A 13,909-nucleotide genomic window follows, 5' to 3' on the forward strand; every position below is an offset into this window, starting at 1 on the left:
AGAGAGCCTAGAGTGGGAGAAAATCTTTACCATGCACACATCAGATAGAGCATTAATCTCTAATAAAGAACTCAAATAACTTAACACCAAAAAAACACAAATAACCCAATCAATAAATAGACGAAGAAACTGAACAGACTTCACAGAAGAATAAATACAATTGCTCAACAAATATGAAAAAACATTTAGCATCTTTAGCAATTAGAGAAATTCGAATCAAAACTACACTGAGATTTTATCTCACTTCAATCAAAATGACAATTATCAAGTACACAAGCAACAATAAATGTTGGCAAGAATGTGGGGAAAAGGGTATACTCATACATTGCTGGTGGGAATGCAAATTGATGTAATCATTAGGGAAAGCAGTGCGGAAATTCCTTAGAAAACTTGGAATGGAACCACCATTTGACCCAGCTATCCCACTCCTTGGTTTATACCTAAAGGACTTGAAATCAGCATACTACAGAGATACAGCCACATCAATGTTTATAGCAGCTCAATTCACAATAGCCAAACTATGGAACCAACCTAGATGCCCTTCAACAGATGAATGGATAAAGAAAATGTTGTATATATACATATATATACACATACATAATATTCCATTGTATATAAAAAGAAGAATGAAATGATGACATTTGCAGGTAAATGAATGGAGCTGGAGAGTATCCTGCTAAGTGAATTAAGTCACTCCCCCAAAATCAAAAGACAAATGTTCAAATGTTTTCTCATATGTGTATTCTAATTCACAATGAGGGGTAGGGAGGTAGGGGAGAATAGAGTTGATATTATTAGGCAGAGGGGAGTAAAGGTAGGGGAGGGTTAAGGGGGTAGGAAGGATCGTAGAATCAATCAGACATTATTACCCTGTGTACATGAATGACTGCAAGAGCAGTATGCATCCACATCATGTAAACCAGGAGAAGGAGAATCATACTCCATTTAAGTATGATGTGTCAGAATCCATTCTACTGTCATGAGTAACTAATTAAAACAGATTAAAAAAAGAAAAAAGAAAAACAAGTGAAAGCACCCCACCTGTGACAAGATTTTAAAAATGTGATCTATCCAAATAATGGCATGTTAGTAAGTTATAAAAATGATGAAATACTGATGTACTACAATAAAACAAGCCAACAGAGAGAATGAGGGGTGACTCAGGGATTTTAAAATGAACTTAGAAGTAATGGCGGGCCCCCGGGGGTGGTCGGCTGCTCCGGGGCTCACACAGGGCTCTGGGGGCCTGGAAGCCCCGGCTCTTCCTCCGCAGGCCCGGCCGACACTGCCGTGCTCAGTCTTCTGCCCACTGCCTTCTCCATGTGTGACATTTCCAAGTCCCGGTGAGAGCTGAGGCTCCCAGCTGAACTGCTGTGCATCTCAGGCGTTGGTGAAACATAAGCTACAGAGGGACCTTCAGAAGCCTGTTTTTCCTCCTGAGCTCTGTGAGTCGCACCGTGGCCATAAATCCCTGAGAGCGTTCTAACATGGAGACTAATCAAAACCTTAGGGTGACTTCACGTTGTCATACAGGGCAGTGGTCAATTAGCATAGCAGGTCTGTAATCTCCAAAGCCAAACTAAAACCCTGGGTCTGCCTCCTAAAGTGACGGTTCAGCGTATTGAAAAGAGTCGCTTCATAAGTTTGTCTTAAAAGAAGGGAGTTTCCAGAGCAGGATTCACTGATTTTTCCAAAAGAGGCCCCGACCTCAGCCCATACTGCAGATGGTTCCTGGAGAGGAGACGCCTGTGGGCTGCTCGTCCACAAGGGATGGGCCTGTGTACCCCTGGAACTTGGGCGAGGCCCCTTGGTCCTGGGCACCAGCGCCTTCTCAGCTACACATTCCGTGGGCCCCTCCGAGGGGAAGAGACCAGGGGGAGACCTGAAAATGCCGTGAGGAACCCTGACAAGTCCCACGGCAGAGGGACCCAGAGCGTTGGCACCGTGTCACCTTCTCACCCCCTTATCCATGCCGTTGTTATCGGCCTCAGGTTTAAATGTCATGGAGCTGATGCTAGAATTAGATGTTCAGATACGGCCTCATGGCTGCTTTCAAACCAGCACCCAGACTGTCGATCTCGTCTGTTGTCAACGCTGCGACAAGTGTCAACAACGCTCTCAACTCTCAACCTACAGATGGTGGAATCCACACACAGGGAGAAGAAATGCGTGCCTGTGAGCAGAGTCCACGCCAGAGGCACAGCACTCTCAAGAGAAATAAGCGGACCAGCCGCCCTCGCCCTTCAAATCAGGACATGCGCCACGCGCGGACACGCACGTTCTCACTGGTCAACCAGGGGTTCCTTAAGGACTCTTCGGAAAGGAATGAGGTTCACTCAGTTCTTGTCCCCACTGGAGACCCGAGACCCTGCTGTGCACACAGTGCGGGTGACTGGCGAGGGGAACTGGCAGGACAGAGAGCAGCGTACAGCTCCCAGATCCCGCCAGCGCACAGGTGCCTGCATGCCCGCGGGTCTCCACCTCCTGCTTCTGATTCTCCTCCTCCAGGTCAAAGTGAGAGAAAAGTTTCTGACAGCTGGGCAGGTGGAAAGAAAGAAGCTGGGGTCACTCACGGCTAGGTCATGGTCACTTCCTGTTCCCTGTCCAGCGGTGCCTGGTCCTGCTCCAGCCTGACCCTACCAGACACTTCAAGGCACCCGCACAGGAGGCTTGGGGGACTTCAGTTTCTCACCAACAAAATCAGGGTGCAGAGAGCAAATGAGTGTGCATACATTTTTAAATAAAAATGATACTGAAGGACAATCAATAGAAGAATCAGATATCTTATGGGAAAAGATTGTTAGGACACTTATGAATATCAACTTCACGTGAGAAAAATTCAAATAAATGTCTGCAGCTTCTTAGTTTAACAACTGAACATTTCTATAGAAGTTCCAGAGTCATAATATTAATTTTTCCCATCTAAAATTTTTATGTGCTTTTATTGATATTCATAAGTAAAGCATGCATACCTGTACAAAAACTGGATTTTTTTTAAAAACTGGGATGAAAATGAGTGGAACTTGAAATGAATTAGAAAGCATCTGGCAAGATTGCTAGTATGCAGGTCTTTTGGAATTGACAATAGAAATTTCATAAGATTCAAAGAAATTATTTAGAAAACTTTCAAAAGAACATCAATTTTTTTAAGTTAAATATGTATATACCATGCACGAAAAATACATGTCTTAAAAACGTATTCCATTTTTTTGCATCTTTTTAAATGTGATTTTGCATAAAACAATCAAATTACATGCTATAGGTATTGCTTGCTCTAAGGTCTAAGCAGAAAGGATCCTGTGTTATATCAACAGTCTGCCTGAGAATGTGCTCATGTGAAAATGCTCACCTTGAAAACTTCCCTTCTGGCAATGTTTAAATTTTTTCTAAATCCTTACAGATTGATGCATTATTTGATGGGTACTATCAGGTTGTTTTTCTTCTTCTAAAACATCAACGAGAGTGATGGATGTGAGAAGTTACTGTTCTGGATGGTTCTGTATTGTAACATTTCAAAGACAGTAAACAAGACCCTATCTCTCCCTAGGGATATTTATTTCAAGAACCCACGTGTAGATGGAAAATGCATGAATTCTCCTATCTTACTCAAATATATCCTTAGGATTGTCCTATGAAGGATTTAGATGTCAATATACCCACGCTCAGTGAGAGAAATGAACTCAGGTGGAAGTATAGTGTTGAGTAGAACAAGCGCAGGTTTAGAAGTCACCAAACGTACAGAATGCAGAATGGCTTTTACTCCTCAAGAGAGCAGGCATGGAACGCCACGCACCTCTGATCCTGCAGGATCATTCTGCATTTTGTCAGATGTGCGTGCTACTCCTGAACACGGGGCACGGGAAGCACCACCTCCAGCCAGCCGCAGGGTGGGATCAGCATTCCCCCTAAGGGGAGCAGCTCTGGCGCCTGCAAGATGCTTGGACCTGCACACTTACTGACTGTGAGTCGGTTTCCTCACATCTTCTTTGACAGTGGCATGATGCTCATTCACCCATTCTACTCATAAAGACGGCAGGGAACAGGCGGACAGGCTCACCACCTCTACAGAACTATCTTCCACAGAAATTAAGCAGCAACAACAACCAACGCATTCTGATACCCACGGGCCACAAAAGACCCAAGGAAAACCAAGCCCCAAGGTCATTCCCAAAGCATTTAAATGCAAACTTTGCTTCCTTACCTTTATCAGGGAAGCAGAGACCCTTCAGTTGACAAAACTGATTAAAACACAAAAAGATGCACCGGGCCCTGTTTAATGTTTCAAAATGAAGCAAAGCCGATGGGAAGGCTTACTGAACAGAAAATAGTTGACTCTGAACATGAAGACTGAATCTGACCTCGAATGAGGGAACCCAGTTTCCTGAAGGCCTCAGAAGAGCACCATGGTCTAAGAGGACCCTTTAGCACCTGCAGGGCGTCTGTGCACCTGTGCTGCAGGCTCACGGCCCTCACACCTGCAGGGCGTGTGCCACCGCTTATCACAAGTCCTCTTCACAAAGGAATTAAAGGAACAGTGCATCACATTCTCTACCCCGAAAACAGACAAAACAAAGAAAACCGGAGCACATTTCAGGTCATTGTCTAAGGGGACAACAGACCGACTGTGTATCCCCAAACATGATGTGCACACGTGCACACATATGCATTCACATGTGGACATGGGTGTAGTTCACATAGGCACACGCATACATCCACCAACCATGGTGGTGTGACGTGTCACGGGTGCATGAGCACACAGGCACATAGGCACGTACCCTCCACCCGCCATCAGCACGTGCACATAACCAACCACGGGGTGAAATACTAAAGGAAAGAAAACCATGTCTGTGCCCAACAGGCGAAGACCTTTGCTACCAGTACCCACCCACTGAGCAGCACTGCCCGAGGGGAGGGCTCCTGGCTGCGTGCAAACCAGGACCCCACTTTACAGAAGGGCCTGGAGCACCTACAGACCTGGGCGTCCAGGGGGTCCTAGAGCCAAACCGGCAGGGAGACTGAAGGATGCCTGCAGGGCTGGGGACAAAAGGCCAGCCAGGGTAGGTCAGAGTGACAGGGTCCGCGAGGGGGCCCATTCAGAAGGAGACCAGACCTGCCACCTCCAGCACCCCTGCTCCCTGCTGCAGGTGACTGCCTGCAGGACTGCTCCTCCCACAGGCACTCTTAAGGAAGCGGCTGCGGTCCTGCCTGGGTCCTGCCTGGGTCCTGCCTGGGTCCCTGGGCAGCTTCATTTCCTCCCTGGGTCACTCCACCTTTTGGTCACACAGAAGGGGAGGCGGGGCATGAGAACACAGGAAGACTTAAATCTATAAAAGGGGCGGGACGCCCCACTCCCTGGGCACCAGCTTGGACGGCTCTCTGGGGAGGGGCCTCTGCCCCTCTCTGTGCTCTATCCTTTAAATAAAACTTTCTGCCCTTGCCTCAGGGTTCCTTGGGTGTTCCATCTTCAACACTGGGGTCACGGGCTCGGCCCCGATTCTCGAGGCTGGTATCACCTGCACAAGAGGACAGACAGAAATGTGCATCTACTGTTCCCATAGTAACCCTCTCTTCCTCTCATTCAGCTCTCCACAGTCCTGTCAGCTGGGCGGTGAGACGCAGCTGGCTTTCCTTCCCTTGAAATGTATTCACACGGCACCTAACACGTGGGGTCCTCACGGCTCCTGCCAGAGTAGGTCCACACAACCAATCGTCAGTGACTGGCCCCTTCACTGACTACTGGTTTTAACTGAAAAGAAAACGTACCTGCATTGTGGGATTACGGCTTCGATTAGCTTTTTATTAGAAGGGGCTCACTGGCTTCGCTTCCGCCTGAGCACACAGCACGTGATGCAAATCCACTCCTAATTCTGTCAAACCAGTAAGCCCAAGGCATTAATGCCAATGGTTCTGCCTTGTTTTTATTACGGCACCTGCATGAATCACATCTTCAGTGATCCAAATCCAGTCTCCGTAAATAATTAAAATGAAAATTAAAGAAAGAACAAGCCTCAAAGATCCGCCTTGGAGATCTGTGTTGCTGCAGGAAGACAGCCAGTGAGGCCCCATCCATCACAGGCTCCAGCCAGCCAGCCCGGGGCGGATGAGCTGATCCTATTTACATTTACAGATGCCATTTATCAAAGCTGAAGGACTTCTTATTTCCTGAGATCCAGACACTGCTACGCATATAACCGCAATAGTTAAAGGAAAAAAAAAAAAGTTTCCTACCAGCATAGCAGACAGAGACGCGAGCCCCAGGGACATAGGTAGACTTCGATATCTAATAGCAACTAATTTTCTGGCTCTGAGGAAAAGTTTGTGCTTAGTCTGCCTGATTCTTAAACTCAAATTAAGTGAAGAAAACACCCTCCCCAAATAAAAATTAGGTAAGTTTTCCAGCCTTTGAAGGCCACGGAAGTCTAACGAAACGTGTGTACATGCCTTTTACAGCTGATAAACAATAGGGAGGACAAACGCTTAGAGGCATTCAGATGACGCTCAAACACTCAGAAGATTTTAAAGTGGATTTTCCATGTTACCATGAATGTGCTTATTTCTTGGTGTTACTGAATCAATAACAGTAGGTATCAAAATAGGGTTTAAAATGCAAATCAACTTTTTGCTATTTAACAAGCATTTAATCAAACATACTGCAACTTTTTAACACAGGGAAGCAATTTTGTTATTTAATTCTTATTTTATAACTTTAAAGTAATTGGGCCTCGAGACATGTGTTTCCTAACAGGAAAATTCAAATGCATGGATGAATTGAGCTACCTCATGTGCTTCAGCACAGAGTTCTAGTAAGCACAAGAGAGCTCTTAACTGACGCAACATTTATCTTTGAACTCAAAAGACCTCTCATTCCCGATTCATGCAGAAACCTGATGACCCTCTGTCCTCTACCTGTCCTCCATACAAGGGGCACTGCCCCCTCCTCACTGCTTACCAGGAGGCCTGTGGAAGTCTCTTTTTTCCTAACATAGGAACCTAAGAACCCTGAGAGCTAGCAAATCCCTAGAGGTAGATAGCCTAGAAATTAGAAACGGGGCTCTCTCCTCAGGTTGCTGAGCCTTGCCCTGGCCCTCCGGCCCTCCCAAACCGCTCTGCCCACTCCTCCTTGGGTGCTCAGCTGTGTAATCAGGACAGCAAGGTTGCAGACCTGTGAGAACAGAATGAGCTGATGTGCATGAGTCATCAGCCCCAAGGCTGGAAGAAGGCAGGGCGGGTGGTTCGATCCAGCCTTTCGGGATGCTGGGTGCCTGCATGCGCATCTGCAGGATCAGGCAGGATCAGAGCGAGGAGGCGCGAGGTCCCTCTCTCCACCACGTCTGACTTTTAATCTCCTTGGGGGACGTGAGCTCAGTAAAAAGGCTGGTCTAGGAGTTTACGCCCTTTTCCAAGAGTGCTCCGGAGGTTTTCAGCGAGGAGTGTCCTGCTCTGGCCCGTGTGCTCTGGAAGACCCGCCTGGCAGGGCTGGAGGGCTGCCTCCCGGGTAGGAGTGGGAGTGAGGCCAGGCGCACAGAGGTGCTCAGAGGCAGTGCAGGAGGGACAGGGAAACGAGCAGGAGAGGGTTAAGGAGAACAGCCCAACTTCAGCCCCAGGTTCTCCTCCCCCGCCGTGGGTGGTCGAGACCCTTCTCACTCCAGCCTGGCTTCTCGCTGACTTTCCCTCTGCTTCTTTTTGCCCCTTTCTGGTAATTTCTAGCAGGCCGCTCATGTCTCCTGTCCTTACACTAGTCCTCTGCTGCCATGAAACCAGTTTAACACTGAGCTATCTCCACCCTGGCTGGTGCAAAGGGCAGAGCCACAGGGCGCATGCCACCAGGCGCCCTGGCAGACCTTGGGAAGGTCCACCTTTCCCGAAGCGCCTGCATCGCATGGGATGATTGGCATCCAGCTGACCTGCAGGGCAGGCGACTCACAAGGCTTGTCTGGAAGTTCATGGGGTGACTAGAGCCAATCTGCTCAGCTGTAACAGCAGTTTCGGATGCCTGGGTACTTATTTTTATTGAGGCAAGGAGAACACTCCCTTCTTCACAGGGTTGCTGCTGTCATTGAGCAACGTGGCTCTGACAAGCACAGTGCAGTACGAGGCCTGCGGTCATTCTTCTGGAGTGTCCCGGTTTGTACTGTTAATGCCCATCCTGCACTGGGCTGGTCACCCTCTCCATCTCGTCCACATCTGGCACCAGTTCTTGCTGCCCACTTTGCCCTCATGGTTTTGAAACTCTGCTTCTCTCTTCCTCTCCCCCAGGAAAGGATTTAAACGAATGCTGCGATTCCCACAGCTGGCTCTTGATGTCGGAATTCCATGACGTCAGTCCACTTTTTGACCCTATGAATTGCTGTCATTGACCTTCTGGAGACTCTCTGTAACGCAGAGCTGAGAATTTGGACGTGTTTAGGGAAAACCCAACATAACAAGATAGGCGGAAGGTTGCTGTCCACTCCATGGACCTGTGAATGAACAGGCCCACGTGCGAGGCAACCTTTGTTACTGTAAGGATAACATTTCATTTGTTAAAATGAAACGTCACCTAGATAAGCTATGATCACCAACGCGCCAGATTATCTTCTGGCACAATCACCCCCATAGCTTTAGCGGTACTGAACTTGTCCACTCCCTCTCCATGGGGCCATTTTTACTAAAATCAAATAGGACCCTACAAATGTTAAATAATAGCAAGATTCAATTATAGAAAATCAGAAAATATTCTTTTAATTAAATTTCCAAATTGTTGAATTCATATTGAATATTTTTTGAAATCATTGTCCAATATATGATGTTCTACGTTAGCCAAATAAAAACACTTGTAAGAGGAGAGTGTGATGCTGGCAAAAGAATGGACAGAAAGATGAAGGTGACAGAACAGAGAGCCTAGAAACAGAGCCACGGAAACAGTCCACTGCTCGAACCATGGGCCCCATTCAGGAGAAGGTCTGATGAGCTGGACTTGTCAAACTTAAAAATGAGTGCTCCAAGGAGGGCAGGTTATTTGCAAAAGGCTCATCTGATAAAGGACTGTTATCTAAAATATACGAAGAACCCTTAGAACTCGTGGATAAGAGGATAAACACAGATTCCAGTGGGCACAAGACCTCATCAGACACCTCGCCCACGAAGACAGGCAGATGGCCTGGAAGCTCGTGAAAAGACACCCAGCTCAGGTCATCAGAAAGACGCAGCTCAGAGCCACAGAAGGGTGCCTGCATGTCTACAGACAGGCCAAACTCCAGACCCTGAACCCAGACGCATGCGGGTGGGAGGTAAGAGCACCCACTCCCTGCTGCTGGGAACAGAGGGGAGAGGCACCGTGCAGCACTGCCTGGTGGTTTCTCACAAGACCAAAAGTACACTTATCCTCTGATTCCACAATCACACTCCTTGGTAGTTACCCGATCAATTAAAAACGAATGCCACAGAAAAACCTGTACACAGATGTTCATAGCAGAATTATTCGTGTTCACCCAAACTTGGAAGCAACTGAGAGGTCCATCTACTCATGTAGGTGAATGGGTAGATAAATGCTGGTTCTTCCAGTCAGTGGAATATGACTTGGCAATAAAAAAGAAATGAGCTATCCAGTCAAGGAGAGACTTGAGGGAAGCTTAAATGCATATTGCTAAGTGAAAGAAGCCAAGAGCAAAAGGTGTACATTGTGTGATTCTAACCACACGATGCTTGGAGAAGACGAAACTCTGTAGACAGCGAAAAAACCCAAAGGTGCGAGAGTTGGTGGGTAGGAGGGGCGCACAGGTGGAAACTGCTTCCTGTGATACTGCAATGGTGGACACTCACCAGAGAACATTCCACGCCAAGGGTGGACCCAAGGAATGGTGGCCCTGGTGATAGCACTGTGTCCAGGCAGTTCCACTGGTCATAACAGACACCCCACGCCGGAGTGGGATGCCGGTGTGGGGAGATGGTGGGTGTTGGGGAGCAGGGGGACATGGGAGCCCTCTGTCCCTTTAGCTCAGCATGGCTGCACACCCAGAATGACTCTGGAAACAGTCTATTGAACAAAACGACTGTGGAAGTTAAAATGAACTCTAAACACTTGGTCATTTGTTGACCCTTCCTAGCCAGTACCAAAGTTTAAAGGGGTCTCCTTCATAATTTAGCACAGACCTGACATTTTAGCCCAGCAATCAGAACTCAAGAAGGAAAAAGGGAAAGAAAGAGAAAAAGAAAAAGAGGAAAGGAGGAAGGGAGGGAGGGAAGAAAGGGAGGGAGGAGGGATGGAGGGAGGGAAGGAAGGGAGGAGGGAGGGAATCAAGAAACACGGGTGTCTGGTCTCCACCCAAGACCAGGAGCCACGGGAGAGCTGACTGGAGACACTCACGCGCTCTCTGCAGGCTGGATGCCGGCTGGCACGGAGAGCCTGGTGAAGGGAGGGCACGGGACTCAGACCTAGAGGTGGGGCCGTTCCCACCCAGCGGCCATCCAGAGCGCAGCCTTGTCTCTGAGCTGCCTGTGCCCCGTCAGAGGGTGGTCACACTGCAGTGGCGGGAGCTGCCACCAAGCTGTCAGGCCACAGGCAGTGAGCCCGCATGCTTCCTGACTCCTCATCTCTCAACCAGGACGTGTGGACTGCGCCCTGCCAGGCAGCTCCTCTCTCCGGGGGTGCCAGCTACCTGTGGCACAGCCCGGCCCTTATCCAACAGCAGTGACCAACACCCGGCACGTGTTCAACCCGGCCGAGTGACTGCCGGGAGATGTGATTAGGACGAGGACCAGGAAGCAAGGCACGCAGGACTGGGTGCTCCCGTCTCCCAGGAGCACCGACGCGGTCGCAGCCAAGGAGCGGAAATGCTCTCGTGACCAAACTGGAGAGAAAGGGGCCCAGGAGCTGACTTGGTGACAGGGCACCACGTGCGCCTGAGGCCAGTGGTGTTCAACTAGAAACAGCACTGCACACAGAGAAACCAGGTGTCAGCATGGGGCGCTGGCAGGAGAGGGTGTTTACAAACGAAGGCCAGTCATTCTAACTGGGGTGGGGCTCATGGGGCAGACGGTGTGAGTGCGAGCGTGTGCGTGTGAGTGCAAGCGTGTGTGTGTGTGTGTGCGTGTGTGTGTGTGTGTGTGTGCCTCCTCTATTTGTCCAGAGGTCACACTGGATCCAGACTTCTGACCCTGTAGAGTATCCCTGCATGCCGTGAAGAGCTTCTGGAAAATAGCCTACTTCACAAGTCAGGCCTCTGCGCTGGGCACCAGCAGGCGGCATGTGGATAAAGAGGGCCGTTGAGGGACCCAAGGCCGAGCAGCGACGGACTGCGTGCTCCCACAGAAGCCACACAGATGGAGGAGGGAACCCAGCCGACGGATGTTTCAGCACCCTGCGTGCAGGGCTGGGGCCGGGCCCATGCCCGACTGCCTCAAGCCCTCCCCTCCCCACCCCCAGAAGGCACTGGGACAGGACTCCGCGGGTGGTCCCGCGGCCTGGGTGCACGTGGAACCCACGGGACTCAGCCGCTGGCTGCAGAGCATGCAGCTCAGCTTCAGTGGTGGCGTCTGCGTGGAACAAACCTGGTCCCCACACAGCCGGCAGGCACCTCTGCACCTGGGAACACGGGCCTCCCTCCCAGGTCAAGTCCTACCTGTCCAGAAGCCCTGGACACTCACGCTGACAGACGGGCGGCCTCCCCCGGTTGCTCCACAGCCCGTCCTCCTGGCACACGGCGGTCGCGAGCTGGCCGGCCGCGAGCTTGAAGCCCTCGTTGCACTGGTACACCACTTTGCTGTCCAAAGTGAACTCACTGCCCGTGAAGGAGCCATTGCCTGGGGACTCTGGGATTCCGCAGGACACCGCTGGGGGAAGGAAAAGAGAGGAGGCTCGTGTTTACAGGGGTATTGTTGCTTCTGTGTTTTAGTTTCAAAAACATAAAAGCCGGTAATTATACTTCTAGGGTTCGGCATAAGATACTCAAAACCGTAAGGAGGGTAAGAGTCGATGAGAAAATGGAGCCACGTATGGGGCACAGGTCTGGAGCCCAGCCACTCGGGAGGCGGAGGCAGGAGCGTCAGAAGTTCAAGGCCAGTCTCAGCAAGTTAGCAAGGCCCTGTCTAAAAATGAAAAGGGTTAGGACTCAGTTCAGTGGCAAAGTGCCCCTGGGTTCAACCCCAGGACCCCAAATAATCATGATAACATTAAGAAAATAACGGAAAGTGGGACTGAATGAAACATCTGTGTGCGGCTGTCTAACAGCGGAGCACCTGCAGACGGGGCGTCGACGCACAGGTGCGCGCAGGTAATGCTGGAGGCCAAGGCGCGGCGGAGGGACCCAGTCGGCCCGCGACCCTGGGGTGTGCTGGGAGCCCCCTGCGGCAGCCCGTCTTAGGGGAGCGGAGCTGGAGGGGAGAAGAAGATACTCCGCCCACCAAGTCACCTGGCTGCGGCTCCCTGGTCACGACGCTTGAGAACCAGCTTTGGCGGGACCCACGGCCCCAGCTCCCAGAGCTGCTGCCCTCCAGGGCTTGTTTCCTAGAGCGCAGGAAGTCCGCCCAGGGTGCTGGTGACTCAGTCCCTGTGGGGTGCCGTGTGAGGTGAGGAGCATTTAAGAGCTGGGACCCGAGGGAGGCTGGGACACTGCCCTGGGAAGGGTTCAGTGGGTCTCTGGGGACCCAACCCACCTAGGTGCCCTGGAAGGATGTTAAAGAGCAAAGCGGCCCCCCTGGTTCTGATTCCCTGCCTCCCCATGCCACCATTGGCTCTCAACTGCACCCCAGCACAAGGCAGATGTAGCCAGGTTGCCTTGCCAGAGTTGGTGCCATGCTACTTGGACTTTCAGCCTCCAAAACTGTGAATTAAATAAACCTCTTTTCTTTAAAAGTCAACCTTCCTCAAGTATTCTGTTATAGTAACAGGAAACAGACTGATACAAAAGGCAGTTTACCTCAAATCATCAATGCATCTATAACCATCAAATCTAATATTTATAAATCATCTGTCAGAAAATAAGCTCTAAGGAACTAAAATACAGGAGACGGACAGGAGACAGATCTGGGGCAGAAGGCGGGATCCAACCACACATGCATACCTGCTTTTTACTAGAGAGAAAATGTGAGAAATAAGACAAACAAAATTTATTAAAAAGTAAGATGTGGGGAGAATTCTATATAAATACTTTTTTTTAATTTACTAATTCTAATGCAGATGTGTCTACTGTGAGACAAAAACCAAACCAAACCAAAACAAAAAACTTAAGTGAATTGGAATTACAGTTTGAAGCAGAGAGTAGGGTAGATAGTGTGTGACATGACCAGCATTGACATGCCCAAAGCGGGTGAGCTTAATCAGGAAAGGCTTTGCAAATTGCTAAATCGAGAGCCTTCCTTTTATCCAGTATTAAAGATAATGTGCCGTCATGGATTTGAATCTACATAATGTAAACATTTCCCACATACATTCAATGAGAATAAAGGAGAAGCAAGTTAGAGCTCGAAGAAGCAGAGGAGAGCATTTCCATAAGCCTTTAATGCTGCAGTTTAAAAACCTGAGACGGAGAGAGATGAAGACCAGCCTGCAGTAGCACAGCCCCTGGACACAGCGCCTGCGGTGAGAGAGCAGCCCGTGCGTCCAGCCAAGGCTGTTTCTCTGCAATCACCCAGGTCATTGTGCCTTAGCTTGAGCTTTTGGTTTGATATTTTGGTTATTTTTTCCTTATAAAAATATCAAATAAATATAACGTGGTAGTATCTAAGAAAGAAAAGAAAGTTTAGTGCTATTAGAAATCAATTTTCCGGAAAGCCTAAGGTCTAATATTGTGTTTATATTTATGATCAACTACTTCAACCAACCGAAGCATGTGTGTGCATGTGTGTGCACGCGCGTGCATGCGTGTGTGTGTGTGTGTGTGTGTGTGTGTGGAATACCACAATGTATCATTGCAATAGAGGGGAAAGAATA

General features: G+C 49.3%; 1 protein-coding gene across 1 annotated transcript in view; it reads right to left on the minus strand.

Moving 5' to 3' along the window:
- Csmd1 (CUB and Sushi multiple domains 1) overlaps nt 1-13,909 on the minus strand; it is a 1,673,782-nt gene that overhangs the window by 68,511 nt on the left and 1,591,362 nt on the right. Inside the window, exon 50 of the mRNA XM_047550875.1 lies at nt 11,626-11,811. Coding sequence (XP_047406831.1) covers nt 11,626-11,811 — 186 coding nt within the window. The remainder of the gene's footprint in view (nt 1-11,625; nt 11,812-13,909) is intronic.

Source organism: Sciurus carolinensis, chromosome 4 (genome assembly GCF_902686445.1).
Source record: "Sciurus carolinensis chromosome 4, mSciCar1.2, whole genome shotgun sequence".
Lineage (NCBI taxonomy): Eukaryota > Metazoa > Chordata > Mammalia > Rodentia > Sciuridae > Sciurus > Sciurus carolinensis.